This window comes from Gallus gallus, chromosome 9 (assembly GCF_016699485.2).
Source record: "Gallus gallus isolate bGalGal1 chromosome 9, bGalGal1.mat.broiler.GRCg7b, whole genome shotgun sequence".
In the NCBI taxonomy this organism is placed as follows: domain Eukaryota; kingdom Metazoa; phylum Chordata; class Aves; order Galliformes; family Phasianidae; genus Gallus; species Gallus gallus.
The window spans coordinates 4,606,121-4,621,717 of record NC_052540.1 but is presented as its reverse complement, the minus strand read 5'-3'; the positions used below and the strand labels follow the sequence as shown (position 1 = coordinate 4,621,717).

The following is a 15,597-nucleotide window of genomic DNA, read 5'->3' as shown; positions in this document are numbered from 1 at the left end:
GAGTTCGTAGTCAGGATGGCAGTACTTGTTAGGCTGTATTGCAGACAGATCCTGTAGTGTGTATTCCCGTGAGGTGTCAAAGGCACTTAATACAGTAGTTAATACTATGTTTGCTTCAGTGCTATTCAGCCCATGTGTCATACCCTGCCAGAGGGAAGAGAAAGGGACAAACCCTAAATAATGTGCACCTGAAAAATTAGTTCAGGTTGTACTATACATGACCCGCTCTCCCCAAATGTACCTCCTACTGCTGTGGCCCCAGACAAAGGTGTGTCTGGATTCCCAACTGCTCCTAGGCTTGGCTGGCTTCATTGTAAGAACACAGGGTCGAAGATCAAATGATCTTTTTTCATTTTTTCCAATGTAGTTTGAATGTTGGGTGTTTAATTACTGTTAGTAGTTAAATATTCACGGGAGTCATGAGCATGGTAGCAATCACAACCTAGCAGGCAAGTAAAACTTCAGTGAGAAGGGAGGAAGTCGGGAATCCCTGTTACAAACCATCTCTTTAAAAGTAGATTGAGGGAAGCTCTTAGGAGCCTTTTTCCAAGAGAGGTTTTCTACAGGTAGTCCTGGCAGCAGTATGTATTACACTGAAAGCCAGTGAGTAGCAGTATCTCATAGCTGTCTGCCTGCTGGAGTAGGTTTCTGGTGTTAAATTTCTGTTTCCTAGGAGTCAGCCTGTGTGTCTTGTTCTCTGTAGCCTTAGCAGCAGATGTCAGAGTTCAGATAAACTCCACCCCTGAGCCATCGTCTCAGTTGCTGTCTGGTACTGCATCTGTTTGTTATGCTGAAAGATAGGCATCTCCTCATCTGTGCCCAAAGGCCTGTGCAGATTCTGAGAACTGCTTCTGGACAAACTGAAGGGTTTTGAGGAAAAGATGGGATTTAGCCTCCTTGTCTATAGGCACTGTAGATTAACTGCTGTGGCACAGTATCAGTACTTAGGCAGGATATGCTGGGAAGGCATTGCATTTCCTCTTCAGTGGTACTGCTCAGCAGCACCTAATTTGCTTTCCCCAGGTCTGCTTCTGTGGGTTGGCCAGTGCAGCCAAAGGTTCTTACACTTGTTTGGTTCCTGTGTTTCAGGCTTCAGCAACAGTTGCCATCCCCAAGGAGCACCACCGCTTTGTCATTGGAAAGAATGGTGAGAAGCTGCAGGACCTGGAGCTCAAAACTGCAACCAAAATCCAGATCCCCCGCCCGGATGACCCCAGCAACCAGATCAAGATCACCGGCACTAAAGAAGGGATTGAGAAAGCCCGGCATGAGATCCTCCTCATCTCTGCTGAGCAGGTACTGCAGTGCTGTGATCTTGCCATTTTGCTTCTCCGCTGAATATTGGATATTAGCAGCTACTGTGGACATGCTTGGTAGCTGGTATATTAGTGAGAATGGAGACGTGTACTGTGCAGACTGTATGAGCACCTACACCACCTTCTTCAACTTCTTGGTCTCCATTGTGTCCATTTCTCAATTCAGATAAGCTTGTCTCATGTTTGAAGTAGGCCATAATCAGATGCCACCTTAGCCAAGGCAAGATGTTAGAATGGTGAATATCACAAAACATGAGTAGCAACAGTAGGATTTGTGGGCAGAAGGGAATGGAGATTGCCAGAGTGTCAAGTAGGGCACCACTGAGAACTTGTACCCATGTCTGGCAGAGATTGTATTACAGAGGGCAGTTCTCACAGAGCTTTGTTCTTCCAGGATAAGCGTGCTGTGGAGCGGCTGGATGTGGAGAAGGTGTATCACCCCTTCATTGCTGGCCCTTACAACAAGCTGGTGAGTGAGCTCATGCAGGACACGGGGACGCGCATCAACATTCCTCCACCCAGCGTCAACAAGACAGAGATAGTCTTCACTGGAGAAAAGGAGCAGCTGGCCCAGGCTGTCGCTCGTGTTAAGAAGATCTATGAGGAGAAGGTATGGATGGTCCCTAAAAGATCCCCATCTTCCTCTCAACCTATTCATAATCCCTCTTCTCTTGTGCTTCTGTTACGTCCTCCTCACGTCAGCTCTGACTCTGCAGTCCTTGCAGTGCATATCCCTTGATCTTACCATTCCCTTACTCAGCAGAGTGAAACCTGGGGTGATGTTGCCAGGGAGGTGACAGATGTCTTGTTTTCCTGTGTTGTGGGACTCAGCAGACCATGTAGAGCTCCTTTAGTTTGCACAGGTGATAATAAGGAGGGAAGCGTGAAGTCTGCAGTGGTGGCCAGCTGACAGTAAAAAGTTGCTACATAAACAGAAGTTTCTAAAGAGTGAATTTCACTCCAGTTTATTTTCCACAGCCAACGTCATTGTGAGTATCCTTGCTGTGGGTTGTTGGGGAGTTTTTTCGCATGGTTAGGTTTGTATTTGTACCAGTCTGGATTTCAACAGAGGTAATCAGCTTATAGCCAAGTAATCTACATGGTATTGCGTTGCACTACTGCCTTGAGGACAACTGAGTGTTGAGCCCTGTTGTGCAAGGCCGTGTGTGCGTGGTCTCCTCCATTAAGTGTTCTAGGAAGCTTGCCACAGAACGCTGGTTTTGTACTTTGACTACGAGTCTGTGAGCACAAGGCTTTCTATGGGCAGGGCCCCAATAGGTGCTGAGGTACTGCAGAACCAACAGGCTCAGCTTTGCTTTGCTCTTTATTGGTGCAGAGATTCACTGCATCTGCTGCCTCTTCCTTCCACTCTTGTCCTTCTCTGTCCCCCCTGTAATTGATGCCCCAGTGCCTCTGCCCCCACAGAAAAAGAAGACTACTACCATTGCGGTGGAAGTGAAGAAGTCCCAGCACAAGTATGTCATCGGCCCCAAGGGGAATTCCCTGCAGGAGATCTTGGAGAAAACTGGAGTCTCTGTCGAGATCCCACCCACTGACAGTAGCTCGGAGACGGTGATACTGCGAGGCGAGCCTGAAAAGCTTGGGCAAGCGTTGACTGAAGTCTATGCAAAGGTACTGATGAGATGGGCTGGGTCACATGGGTTAGAAAGTCACATTGGGATATATGTGGGAGCAGCATGGACAAGTGGAGGAGGGATGGTCTTTGTTGGGCTGTTAGAAATGCTGCTTAGATTAACTCAATACTGAGGATACAACATAGAAATTGGAACTGAATTTTTGTGAAGACTTCTTCTGGTCCGTCCATCAAAACAGCTTTTTAAATTTTCTGTCTTTCAGGCCAACAGTTTTACCGTCTCCTCGGTCTCTGCCCCCTCTTGGCTTCATCGTTTCATTATTGGAAAGAAAGGACAAAACCTGGCCAAAATAACTCAGCAAATGCCAAAGGTGAGCTGGTTAGCTTTCGCACCTCCTGTAGAATATGGTTATTCCAGATCGCTGTGTATAGGAGAGAAATGTGTTCTAGAGTGAGTGGAACCAAAGAGGAAAAGGGGCAGATTGTAACGTTAAAGGGAGCCTCTCTTTCACTGCTGTTAATGCTACTCATCCTAAGTTATTCTTCTGGTTATTCCTTCAGAGGAAGCTTTAGGTGGCACTAGTTGGACAATTGATATGGTAACGTACCTATAAGTGCTGAATTCAAGTAGGCTTTCTCACTGTGAATTCATGCTGAGATAAAGGTTAGAGGTGAGCAACTTCTCTGAAGCCCTTGCAAACAATAAGAACAGCATGAGAGCCATAGGCTCTAGATTCTGTGACATGGCCAAAATGGGGCATTACTGTCTTCTGAAAGCTCATGAATAATGCGTTTGCCTTGTGGGAAGGAAAATATCTGTTAATGGCAGAGATGATGTAGGCCTGACTAAGGGCATTGATCTGTCTTGCATCTTGGAAAATTCTTAATGAATTCATTGCCTTGTCTCAAGGTTCACATCGAATTCACTGAAGGAGAGGATAAAATCACTTTGGAAGGACCTACAGAAGATGTGAATGTGGCTCAGGAACAGATTGAAGTCATGGTCAAGGATCTGGTAAGTTGGTGTTAGTAGTTTCAGTTCATAAGAAGGGGCGATAGAACAGAGATGGTAAGTTATCTATCACATTTATGATGTTTTTCCATGCTTAACAGAACTTGCAGGAGGCAAGTTGTACGTCAGATGGTTACAAAACTTATCCACAGCACTCTTAAAAAAAAAAAAATCAGCACCAGGTCTTAAATCTCTTGCTGTCGATAAGGAAGAATTGTTGTTCATTTGTAACTAGGGAAGAAGTCCCTCCAGCTGTTTCACAAGCATGGTGCTCTCAACTTAAAACAGAGATGTGTTTCTGTTCTGCTTAGCAGGAAGGGTGCTTGTAGCTGGAGAGTCAGTGTCAGTACTGGCAACAGGCAGTTATGTAGGGCATGAACTGGGAGAAGGGTTGGCCTGTTCTACCTAGCCCTCTGCAATTAATTGTAGATCAACCGGATGGATTATGCAGAAATCAATGTCGACCACAAATTCCATCGACACCTCATTGGCAAGAACGGAGCAAACAGTAAGTGGTGTGCTTTTCTAATCCTTCCTACGCTTGGAGTCTACATCTTTAGTTGACAGTGTCAGGGGTTCTGTAGCTCATTTAGCGTGGTGTCTCCATCACGCTTCAGCTGCTCTTCTTGAGTGGCACAAGGAGATAAATAGGCAGTAAGTGCTTGGGATGGCTTTAGTGTATGAAGGTGTCGTGAGGGACTGAACAGTTGTGAGATGACTTTGCCATGTCATGGAGGAAATTCTGTCTTGGTTGGAGAACTAAATTTAACTTCTTTTTGAAGTTACTCCATGTGAGTTATATTTTAGCAGCTGATAGGGGAGTGTGGGTGTCTGCCATTAAAGTTTCTCCTCATTAAAGAATTTGCAAAGAGAAATGAATGACCTTCTTGTGATGTGATGTAAATGTGAGGTGTTCGGGGAGGAAACAGATTCCTTGCTTTAGAAAAGGAGCGTTTTGCTCTCTAAAATGTCACAGCATTTACCTGTGTGGGTCTTGCATGGCACAGATCTGCTCTTGCTGAACTCCAGGGTAAAGGAGATCCTTGCCCCTTTTCAGAGGCTGGTTTACTGCTTAGGCAGACTGTAAGTGCTGATAATCAGGATGCCTTGTTGCCAGCCTTGGCCTAGCAGGTTGTCACCATCATCCTTGCCTTGAAGTTAACAGGATTAAGGACCTCTACAAGGTGTCTGTACGCATTCCCCCGGACAATGAGAAGAGCAACCTGATCAGAATTGAAGGAGATCCACAGGGGGTCCAACAGGCCAAGAAAGAGCTGCTGGAACTCGCTTCCCGTATGGTGAGCAGGACATGATGCTTAGAGAGCCCCAGGCTTAGGGTTTGGGCTGTTATGTTCCCTCATAACCTTTCCTGGTGCAAATGTGTGCCCCTTGCCCAGTGAGCACTTGGATCTGATGGCAAGTGTGCTTCTTTATTCACTTGCATACCTGTTCTTTGTCAGCCTAGAGCGAATCCTCTCTGGAGGAGAAAAAAAGGAAAATGCTGACAAGTAAGGTGTTAGGCAGCAAATGGGTGAAAGAAAATATATGGCTCTTCTGCTGAATACTCAATTGTGTATTACCATCAGGAAAATGAACGCACCAAGGACCTAATCATTGAGCAGAAATTCCACCGGACCATCATTGGGCAGAAGGGTGAGCGGATCCGGGAAATTCGGGAGAAATTCCCAGAGGTAAGGCTTTCCAGGAGATAAGGAATCTAGGGGGACACTTGCTACATGTATAATAGCCTTGATGCTAACATCGTAAACGTAGTGGCTCTGTTTTGAATGCATATGAGAAAATTCTTCTCTTGACCAGAAGCTGCTAACATGGCTGCCCTTTTCTGAATGGGAGAGGGGGTGTTCAGGATCTCCCCAAGCTTTGTTTGTGTCTGACATAGCAGTTCCTGCACTGGCTTGAGATGACTCTAATTGACTGCTTCTTGCAGGTTATCATCAACTTCCCAGACCCAGCGCACAAGAGCGATATTGTCCAACTGAGAGGTCCCAAAAATGAGGTGGAGAAGTGCACCAAGTACATGCAAAAGATGGTGGCAGACCTGGTATGGGCACATTCTTCTCTCCTACACACCTAGGTAGCCCTGAAATGAAGTACAGCTGTACTGTCGCTGTACTTAGTTGGGACTGAAACACCTCCAGATGACAGAATCTAGACATAAAAGTTCTGGCTTAAAGGCAGTCTTGTACAGAGATCTTCCTTGGGTCCAAGCCTATTCCCAAACCTTGTGTTTATCAGGTTCCATGGGAATTGCCATGATGGTGTAATCTTCAGTTCTCCCTTCCTTTCTCCCTTAGGTTGAAAACAGCTTTTCGATTTCTGTCCCAATCTTCAAACAATTCCACAAGAACATCATAGGCAAAGGAGGTGCCAACATCAAGAAGGTGAGACAACTTCTCTTTCTCTGGTGCTCACTGTAGTCACTGCCATCAACTAAATCCCTATCCCACTTACTGCTCTTTCCTGCTCATCGGTGATGTGAAATGTAATCTCCGAGGGCTTTCTTCTGACATGGGACACTTCTGAAATCATTTATTTTCTTTGCAGATTCGTGAAGAAAGCAACACCAAGATCGATCTCCCAGCAGAGAACAGCAACTCAGAGACAATTGTTATCACAGGCAAGAGAGCAAACTGTGAAGCTGCTCGCCACAGAATTCTTGCCATCCAAAAGGAGCTGGTAAGTGACCTTTTGTGGACGATGGATTTGATGATGATAGAATACATTAACACACAAGAAATTGTTGTAGTGTGGAATAGCAGAGAGGAAACAAATAGGAGTGTGAGTCTGTTCTTGACCCTAAAATCTAAGGTCTTAGCTAAAGTTGCCAGTAACAGGAGAGAAGAGTATGCCTGTGGTATCTGGCACTTCTTTCAGGGATGTCTATTTTCGTAGCTTATAAGAATGCAAATAGCAATGTTGCCCTGCAGTGTGGTTTGTGAACTAGGGAAGGCTGTGCATTAACTGAGGTCGAGCAGACTGAAAATACCACATGTTCAACATCAGCGGGGACAGCCCTCATCATCTTGAACAAAGCAAGGAACTGAGCTAAGTTAAGATGAAAGGCTGTTACTGGGAGGCTACCCTACCAATACTGCCTTGCCACAATAGCTTGCAGATTTACAGAGAGCAAACTTGTGCACTTGCACCACCTGACAGCAGCTGCTGCATTTCCAAGTGGAGGCTTTGACATAGGTCTGCTGTCTCCTCGTCAGAGACTGAATTTACATTCATGGTAGTTGCTCTCAGGATGTAATTCTTCCAGAATTGAATGTGCTGTGGGATGATACAGCAAGCCTGCCTGTGGCTTCTTTTGTGTAAGGGGCAGCCAGTCTCAAGCTTCTGTGATTGAGTGTTTCTTACACACAGCTCTGTAAAGATCTTAGCAATGTGGGAGTTGGAGGATAAGCAGGGTGGACACAAACACATTTTTGCAGCTTGATTAACAACCTGATACCGTCCTTAGGCCAACATCACAGAGGTGGAGGTCTCTATTCCTTCCAAACTGCACAATTCCCTCATTGGCGCCAAAGGCCGCTTCATCCGCTCCATCATGGAGGAATGTGGTGGAGTCCACATCCACTTTCCCACTGAGGGCTCTGGCAGTGACACGGTGACCATCAGGGGCCCAGCCCAGGACGTGGAGAAAGCCAAGAAGCAGCTGCTGCACCTGGCGGAGGAGAAGGTGAGCCCTGACATAAGGAGAGGAGCAGATTGTTTTGGCCAGCCGTTTCTTTTCCAGGGTTCAAATGGTCCCCATAGTCTGCTGAGAAGTCTCTTGCATCAGACAGCATGGCCCTCTTTGGAGGGATTTGAGTGCAGTCAGGAAGAGTAAAAGTAAACTTGTTGTGACAATGAGTTCTTCCCTCATGGGTGGACAAACTGGCTGTAATGCTTCTCTCCTGTGGTTGGGGATATACTCAAAGGCTCCCGAATCTGGAGGTTTGAGTGCCGTTGGATAGCCACGCTTCTCTGAAATGGCTTCCTCTGCATAACTCCTTTCCTTTTTCTCCTGGTCTCTGAATTCCAGTTCCAGCTCTTACATTTCACTGCATATGAGTGGGTTTGGGGAGCTCTTGGTTACAAGACATTGCTCTGAGTTGTGACCAACTAACTGGTCATTTTAACAGCGAGAAAAAAGAAAGAAACACCTTTCCAATGCCAGCATATGAATGCTTGGTTGATTGTCTGCTGCCTGGCCAACAGCAGGCAGTCAGCAAAAGGTTTTGCTGTTGAGTGTGAGTCATACACTCCCAGGGTGGTCTGTTGTGCTCATGCTCTCACCAGTTGTGCTGAATGTAGAGATAACTCCTCAGCACTGAGAACACCTTTCATGTAGTTTTTTCTTCAAGACGTCATACCTTCTTGATTTTGACAGCAAGCTGCATCTGCCTTGCTCTTGCAACATTTTGTATGTATGTGGAGCGTGGAGTTAAATATCTACATGCTTGCTGTGGATGCTGATGGCTATTTATTATATACTAACATGTTCTATGGGGATCTGACTGCTTTCAGCAAACTAAGAGCTACACGGTGGACCTCCGTGCGAAGCCAGAGTACCACAAATTCCTTATTGGTAAGGGTGGTGGCAACATCCGTAAAGTGCGTGACAATACCGGCGCCCGCATCATCTTCCCGACCTCTGAGGACAAAGATCAGGAGCTGATTACTATCATGGGAACTGAGGAAGCTGTCAAAGAGGCACAGAAGGAGTTAGAGGCCCTCATCAAGAACCTGGTAAGAACTACTATTACTTCTTTCTGCCTAGCGAAGTGATAAGATGCAATGAGTTAGTATGGAGGACCTGTTAGTCCTAAAACTATGACTATTACAAGAGCTTAGGAAGATCCTCCTTGCTGTGACTTGTTTGAGTGAGACTGTAAACTATTTGCTGTTGAGTGCAGCAGTCGTGTGCTTATGGCCAGGAAGGGCAGGGCTGACTGGCTGGCTGTCTTCTGTTGGCAGGATAATGTGGTTGAAGACTCCATGGTGGTTGACCCCAAGCACCACCGCCACTTTGTCATCCGGAGAGGACAAGTCCTGCGTGAGATTGCAGATGAGTATGGTGGTGTGATGGTCAGCTTCCCACGCTCCGGCACCCAGAGTGACAAAGTCACCCTCAAGGGAGCCAAGGACTGTGTGGAGGCAGCCAAGAAACGCATCCAGGAGATCATCGAGGACCTGGTATGTATCAGGAAAATTGTTCCTTCTACTCTTTGTTGTTTCAGCAGTGTCCTCTTTGAACCTGCTTTATGTGAGCAAGTCCCACAGCAAGTTTGGGATTTGAAGCTTTGCTGTCAATACGTAAGGGCTGCAGACTTCAGATCCCAGCCTGGGGCATGGCTGTTGGCTCCAACGTGGCCATTTTGTATGAAGTGATTGTCTCTCTCCTTTGACCTTTTTCGTGGTTCTTTAGGAGTGGGAGAAGGAGAGCTTTACTTACAGGCAGTAAAACATTGGAGACTTCTTGTACCTCTCTATGCCTGGTCTGGGGTGGCGGCACTCCTTGGAGTTTCCTGTCTTGTTAGTATTGGCTTTTGGAAACAGCCACATCAGACCTGTGCTCTTCCTTTCCTTTGTTTATTATCTTTCTCCTTTCTCCTACTGCTTCCTCCCCTTCATGGTCATAGAGAGCTTTTGTCTCAGTAGCCTTTAACATTATGGGCTGGAGGCAGCTTTCAGTAAAATATTCCATGCTAACCTCTTGGAGTGAAAAAGGATTCCGGGAAACTTTCAGTTCTGTCAGTGACAACGGCTGTTACCTTTCCCAACACCTCATGTCCATTATGGATTTCACCATGTGCAAGCATCCTGTTTGCACGTGTGAAAGGGGCTGCCTCGCAATAGAGCAACTCTGCTTTCTCACAGGAAGCTCAAGTGACAATCGAATGCACCATCCCACAAAAGTTCCACCGCTCCATTATGGGCCCCAAAGGATCCCGGATCCAGCAGATCACCCGGGACTATGGTGTCCAGATCAAATTCCCTGACAGGGAGGAGAACCCAGGTATACCCGTGGATGCATGTTCACCTGGCACATGGGGTGATCAGATGTGTAGTCCTTACTCAGTCGGTGGAGAAGTTCTACTTAAAATCTGTGCAGAAGCACCCCACGTGTTCTGTGCAGTGTTCCTGAATGTGGGCTTGGCGTGAGCCTTGTCCTCCTGAGATCAGGGGCCACTTTTAGAGGGTAAAAATGCAAACATGAGTGTTCTGAATGTGTCCTCACCACAGAACGCAGGGACCTATCCTGGCCAAAAGCAGAACCTCCCACTGCTCCCTTGCTCTGCAGGCTTGCCGAGGTTTCTCTGAGGCCTCACGCTCTGGTTGTTGGGTGTACTGAATTAAGCACAGCTGGAGCCTGCACTGCCTGTTTTTGTTGGATAGTCTGGCCTACCACCAACCATCCTGCTGTAACTTACAGCCAGTGCCTTGCAGGTGCGATTCCCTGCTGCTGAAGAAACTGCCAGCCCTACTCATTGATTCTGTTGATGGAGGAGCACAGCTTCCACTTCTGCAGTGTGGCTGCAGGTCCTCTCTGTGCAGGCAAAGGCAATATCAGTGCTGTGCAGAAAGGAGGAGATGATCTTGGTGGATATTCTTGTTCTGCTCAGCCCAGGCTAAGCCACGGCAAGCTGCCTGTGTTGGTAATAACCAGTACCGCAGTAGGCTGTAGGGACTGATCTCTTCTGGCAAAGAGCAGGGCTGAGCCTGAGGATCTGAAGGGGGAGATGCTGAGCGAAGAGGGGGTTCTTGTGCCATTAACATGAGACTTTCCATGTTTTCAGCTCCTGTTGCAGAGCCAGCATTGCAGGAGAATGGTGAGGAGGGTGGGGAAGGCAAGGATGGGAAGGACGCAGACCCCAGCTCTCCAAGGAAGTGTGATATCATCATCATCTCTGGTCGCAGGGAGAAGTGTGAGGCAGCGAAGGAGGCACTGCAGGTATGTGGCTTTCTGGGCCCCTTAGCCTTGCTGCATAGACCTGTCCTGATGTAAGAAGCTCACTGCAAACTTTAGTGGTGGCATTCAGTTGGAATTGCAGTCCAGGTGATCACTGGCACTAACGGTGGAGAAGGTCTGTATTGCTCAAGGGAAGGTCTCCAATTGCACTGTAATGTCGCCTGGTGGCTTGAGTCACAGTGCCTGACCTAGCAATTGCTAGAGCTGTCAGCAGCCCCAAGTTACTTGTCAGAAGAGAGTGACGTACTTATCTTATGAAGCAGGGCTGGAAAAAGAAACAACGTGATGGAGGCTGAATTATTTCAGCTTTAGCAGACTTTGCCATGCAGGGAGAACCCTGTAGTGATGCTGTCCCAAGTTTCTGCTAGGTGGAAGCCAAGGATATGAAAACAGCCTCTGATTCCTGAGGGGGTTTAAGATGGCTTGCTTGGAAAAGATGTTAAACACCCAGCAGGTCATCTTAGTGTTTGCAGCTGCTCTCTCCTGCAGAGTTTGTACCACGACTACAGGAGAATGTACCTCAATTCAGCAGCGTAGTCTCTTGAACAAATATATGGCAAGCAGAAAGTCAGGAGAAATCTTTCAACTGGGTAAACTGTGATCTCTTCTCTGCAGGCTCTGGTTCCTGTCACCATTGAAGTGGAAGTTCCCTTTGATCTGCACCGTTATATCATTGGCCAGAAGGGAAGTGGGATCCGTAAAATGATGGACGAGTTTGAAGTAAGTTGTTGCTTTTCCTCCCAACTTCTCTGTCCTGGAAAATCTGCAGGTGACCATGTTTGTGGTATTGGCAGTCAGCTGTGACATACTCAGGACCATAGCTCTATAATAAGGAAATGAGACCTGCGTGATTTAATCCTTGCTGAGAGGCTTGGTAGATTTTGCTATGAAGCTGTATGATGGGTGTTGATGCTGTGAGTGAATGACTTGTTGGGGCCTGTCAGGATTCCTTACCAGTGCAAGAGTAGTTTTTCCTCCTTGGCCATGGGAGACAGCTCTGCCATGCCTGCCTGTTGGGGAGGATTCCCTTGAAGCCCTCAGGGACTGTGGACCTCTTGCTTTTGGCTGTGATGCAGGTTGGCTGCAAACAGCACTGTTGAACATACATTTGTTTCTTAGCCTCTCCAGGGTGACAGAGACACTACTGGGGCTGAAGTTCTACAGCAAAGCAATCTGATGCTGGTAGTGACTGAAGAAGTAGAGTTCAGGCTGGGTGGAGGCTGTGCTTGGTGGCAGGGGAGATCATTGAGAAGCCAACGTAAAGTTGAACAGTGGTACAAAATGGAAATCATATGTTGTTCAGGTGAACATCCAGGTCCCTGCTCCTGAGCTGCAGTCAGATATCATCACCATCACTGGGCTGGCTGCCAACCTGGACCGTGCCAAGGCTGGGCTGCTGGAAAGAGTGAAGGAGCTGCAAGCTGAACAAGAGGATCGGGTAAGGCCTGTGCCTGTCCTTCCTTCCAGCTGGAACCTCCAGCTGGAACCTCCAGCTGAACACCAGCCCGTGCCTTCCTTCCACCCAGCCTCTGGGTGTTTCCTTCAGAAGCTGTACAACCTTTTGGAACCTCTGCCCATTTAATAGCACCCTTAGCTGCTCTGAAAGTCTGGGGAAGTCAGAGTGGCTTATCCAAATACAATATGAACTGACAGGAGAGTTACTGCCCCAGACTCTCACCCTATGTCTCATTGAGATGCTGCAGGACACAAGCCCTCGCTGTGAGCAGTGAGTCTGTACTTTGTAGTAAATTCCTATCCCAGCTCTGAATACATAGATGAGGAATGAGTTGGGTGGTTGTTTGCTACCTGTAGACACCTGCTAAATGTGGGAAAAGCACAAGGCTCCAGCAGGTGAATGTCTTTGGTCTTCTGTAACCATTTACACTTGGGCAGGACCACGCAGAATCTGTCCTATGCATCTCAGAAGTAAGAAGGAAACGCTGGGACTCGAATGGATGTGACTGAACGAGCCATGATGCATTCTCTGCTGTTGTGCCTCACTTTGCTTCTCTTGTTTCAGGCCTTGCGAAGCTTCAAGCTGACAGTCACCGTTGATCCCAAGTACCACCCCAAAATCATTGGGCGTAAGGGAGCAGTGATCACCCAGATACGCACAGAGCATGAGGTCAACATCCAGTTCCCTGACAAAGATGACGAAAGCCAGGTGAGAGAGAAGAGGATGCGCAGAGAGCTCCACTGGTTGCCTGTTAGTGTAGGAAGCACAGCATCCTCTCTAGCGCTCTGATTTCCCTGTTACTGTTGCATAAAGTGGAGGGTAAAAGGAAGCAGCCTGGAGATCTGCTTGGTTATTCACACATTTCCCTCTATCACAGGCACAGGACCAGATCACCATCACTGGCTATGAGAAGAATGCTGAGGCTGCCCGGGATGCCATCATGAAGATCGTTGGTGAGCTGGAGCAGATGGTGTCTGAGGATGTGACTCTGGACCATCGTGTTCACGCACGTATCATCGGTGCACGTGGCAAAGCCATCCGCAAAATCATGGATGAGTTCAAGGTGAGCACGGGGGTGATGCAGCACAGGTCGGGAAGTCCTGGATAGCTGGTGGTGCTGGTTACTCGTGTGCTAAGCTAGCAGATTGGTATAAGGGTCGGAATTCAGGACTGTCAGGCTCAAATGTTGTGATTCTTTTGTCTCGTGCCTGTGGAGCACTTCCGGCTGGAGCAGACACAAAGAAAAGCCAGTGCTGTTCTGCTCTCCTCAAGCTGTCACCTCAAACATGCAAGCGGAGTCACTGGGCCAGCTGGGCTACCTGGACAGTGCACGCAGGCAGGAGCTCAAGCATTCCTACATGACCTGAGCTGTGAGTCACCCTTCCTCCAGGAGCCAGGCAGGGAGCAGGCTCAGCTGGCCTCATCTTGCTTGAGCATGGTCATAAGAGGAAGCTGGGAATGCTTCTTTTCTGCTCTGTTAGCCCTGCAAACAGCACTGAGCTCTGTCTGTCTGTGAAGCACTTCTAGTAGATTTCTTTCAGGTGGGGTCTTAGATGATCTTTAGAAGGGAGAGGTGGTTGTGTGAGCTGCTTCAGGTACTGGAAATGGGCAGTAAACTGATACTGGGGATCTCTGGGAAGGGACTGCACCCAGACCCTCTTAGATCAAAGAGATTCTGTACATTTCTTTGCTTGCTTCAACCATTGATTTTGCCTGATTTTTAAGATTCCCAAAGACACTTTTAGGGATCCAGATTTGCCTGCTGGAAGCTGAAAGGCTTTGTCACAGTCAGCTTACCTCTGGGAAGGGCAGGGCTCAGCATCCTTTACAGCGCATGGCAGTAGTAAGTGCTTTACTGAAGGGTCAGTTAATGAATTTGTATCCAGAGTGATGAGATTGTGGAGGCTTGCATCTTGGCTGGCCTTGGTTCTTGAAACAAGCTGTTTGGTTCACAAATGAGCAGCCTTTGGTTTTGGTCTTATCTTGTATGGCTTCCCTGCAGCCATCTGGAAGGCAGGCTGTAAGAGTTCAGTGGTTGTGGGGAACTCTAAGCCGGCTACGTAAAATGTTGTTAGCCAGGATTATCTGTGGAGGAGACAGAAAGCTTACTGCGCCTCGTGCTGATAGCATGATGATGAAGATGCAGAATGAGGACGCTGTGGAATCGCAGCCCTCCTTTGCTGCTGCCACAAACTGCACAGAGAATCACAGATTGGTTTGGGTTGAAAGGGACTTGAAGACTACCTGGTTTCAACCGTCTGCCATGGACAGGGACGTCTCCCTCTAGACCAGGTTGCTCAAAGCCCCATTTAACTTGGCCTTGAACACTTCTGTGGTTGAAGCATTCACAACTTCTCTGGCAAACCATTCCAGTGCCTCACCACTCTCATAGTAAACACTTTTTTTTAATATCTCATCTAAACCTACCCTCTTTTAGTTTAAAGCTGTTCCCCTTTGCCACATCACTAACATTCCCTGACAAAGGGTCCCTCTCCTGATTTGCTCTAGGCTCCCTTTAAGTACTGGCAGGCTGCAGTGATGTCTCCTCAGAGCCTTCCCTTCTCCAGGATTAGCAACCCCAGCTCCTCCAGCCATTCTTCATAGCAGAGGTGCTCTTGCCTGCTGAGCGTCCTCGTGGCTTCCTCTGGATCCCCTCCAGCAGGTCCATGTCCTTGTGCTGGGGACCCAGAGCTGAATGCAGTGCAGTAGGAAGTAGGCTGTAGCTTTTCAGTTGTGCAGGTCTAAGTCCTGTCCTGTTTCTTGTGTTGCAGGTGGATATTCGCTTTCCCCAGAGTGGAGCTCCTGACCCCAACTGTGTGACTGTGACAGGACTCCCTGAGAATGTGGAAGAAGCTATTGATCACATCCTGAACTTGGAGGAAGAATATGTAAGCGTTCAGCATATCTGTATGGGGGCTTAGCAAGGATTTCCTTAACCACAGAGCTGAATGTCTGAGGTATCTCCATGGGATATTTTCTACCACAGCGTTGGAGAACTTGATCCTTATGCAGGTTGCTGTTAGCCCTCACCTGCAGCTGTCCCTCAGACCACAGGCTGCAAAGACTGGCCCCACTGTCCAGGAAAGGGCAGTGAATAAGTATGCTGGGATGCCACCAGCACGTGCACGTGCTTGCCTTGCTGCAGCTTGCACCAGTTATAGTCTAGTAGTTAGTGGCCATCACACTAGTGGAGAAACAGTGTGTTCAGTCATTGTGGAACAGGCTGGTGACATCGGACAG

The 15,597-nt window shown here is 47.8% G+C and overlaps 1 protein-coding gene across 7 annotated transcripts in view; it reads left to right on the top strand.

Annotated features, from left to right (window-relative positions):
• Positions 1-15,597, top strand: part of HDLBP (high density lipoprotein binding protein) — a 35,362-nt gene that overhangs the window by 16,395 nt on the left and 3,370 nt on the right. For all 7 annotated transcript variants that reach the window (XM_015276822.3, XM_046898324.1, XM_015276820.4 and 4 more), the window contains 21 exons: positions 1,090-1,296; positions 1,711-1,926; positions 2,742-2,948; positions 3,174-3,281; positions 3,821-3,925; positions 4,352-4,430; positions 5,081-5,220; positions 5,509-5,613; positions 5,871-5,984; positions 6,238-6,324; positions 6,488-6,619; positions 7,407-7,625; positions 8,456-8,677; positions 8,906-9,124; positions 9,809-9,947; positions 10,729-10,883; positions 11,517-11,621; positions 12,205-12,339; positions 12,922-13,065; positions 13,235-13,420; positions 15,129-15,245. In XM_015276822.3, coding sequence (XP_015132308.1) covers positions 1,090-1,296; positions 1,711-1,926; positions 2,742-2,948; positions 3,174-3,281; positions 3,821-3,925; positions 4,352-4,430; positions 5,081-5,220; positions 5,509-5,613; positions 5,871-5,984; positions 6,238-6,324; positions 6,488-6,619; positions 7,407-7,625; positions 8,456-8,677; positions 8,906-9,124; positions 9,809-9,947; positions 10,729-10,883; positions 11,517-11,621; positions 12,205-12,339; positions 12,922-13,065; positions 13,235-13,420; positions 15,129-15,245 — 3,141 coding nt within the window. The remainder of the gene's footprint in view (positions 1-1,089; positions 1,297-1,710; positions 1,927-2,741; positions 2,949-3,173; positions 3,282-3,820; positions 3,926-4,351; positions 4,431-5,080; positions 5,221-5,508; positions 5,614-5,870; positions 5,985-6,237; positions 6,325-6,487; positions 6,620-7,406; positions 7,626-8,455; positions 8,678-8,905; positions 9,125-9,808; positions 9,948-10,728; positions 10,884-11,516; positions 11,622-12,204; positions 12,340-12,921; positions 13,066-13,234; positions 13,421-15,128; positions 15,246-15,597) is intronic.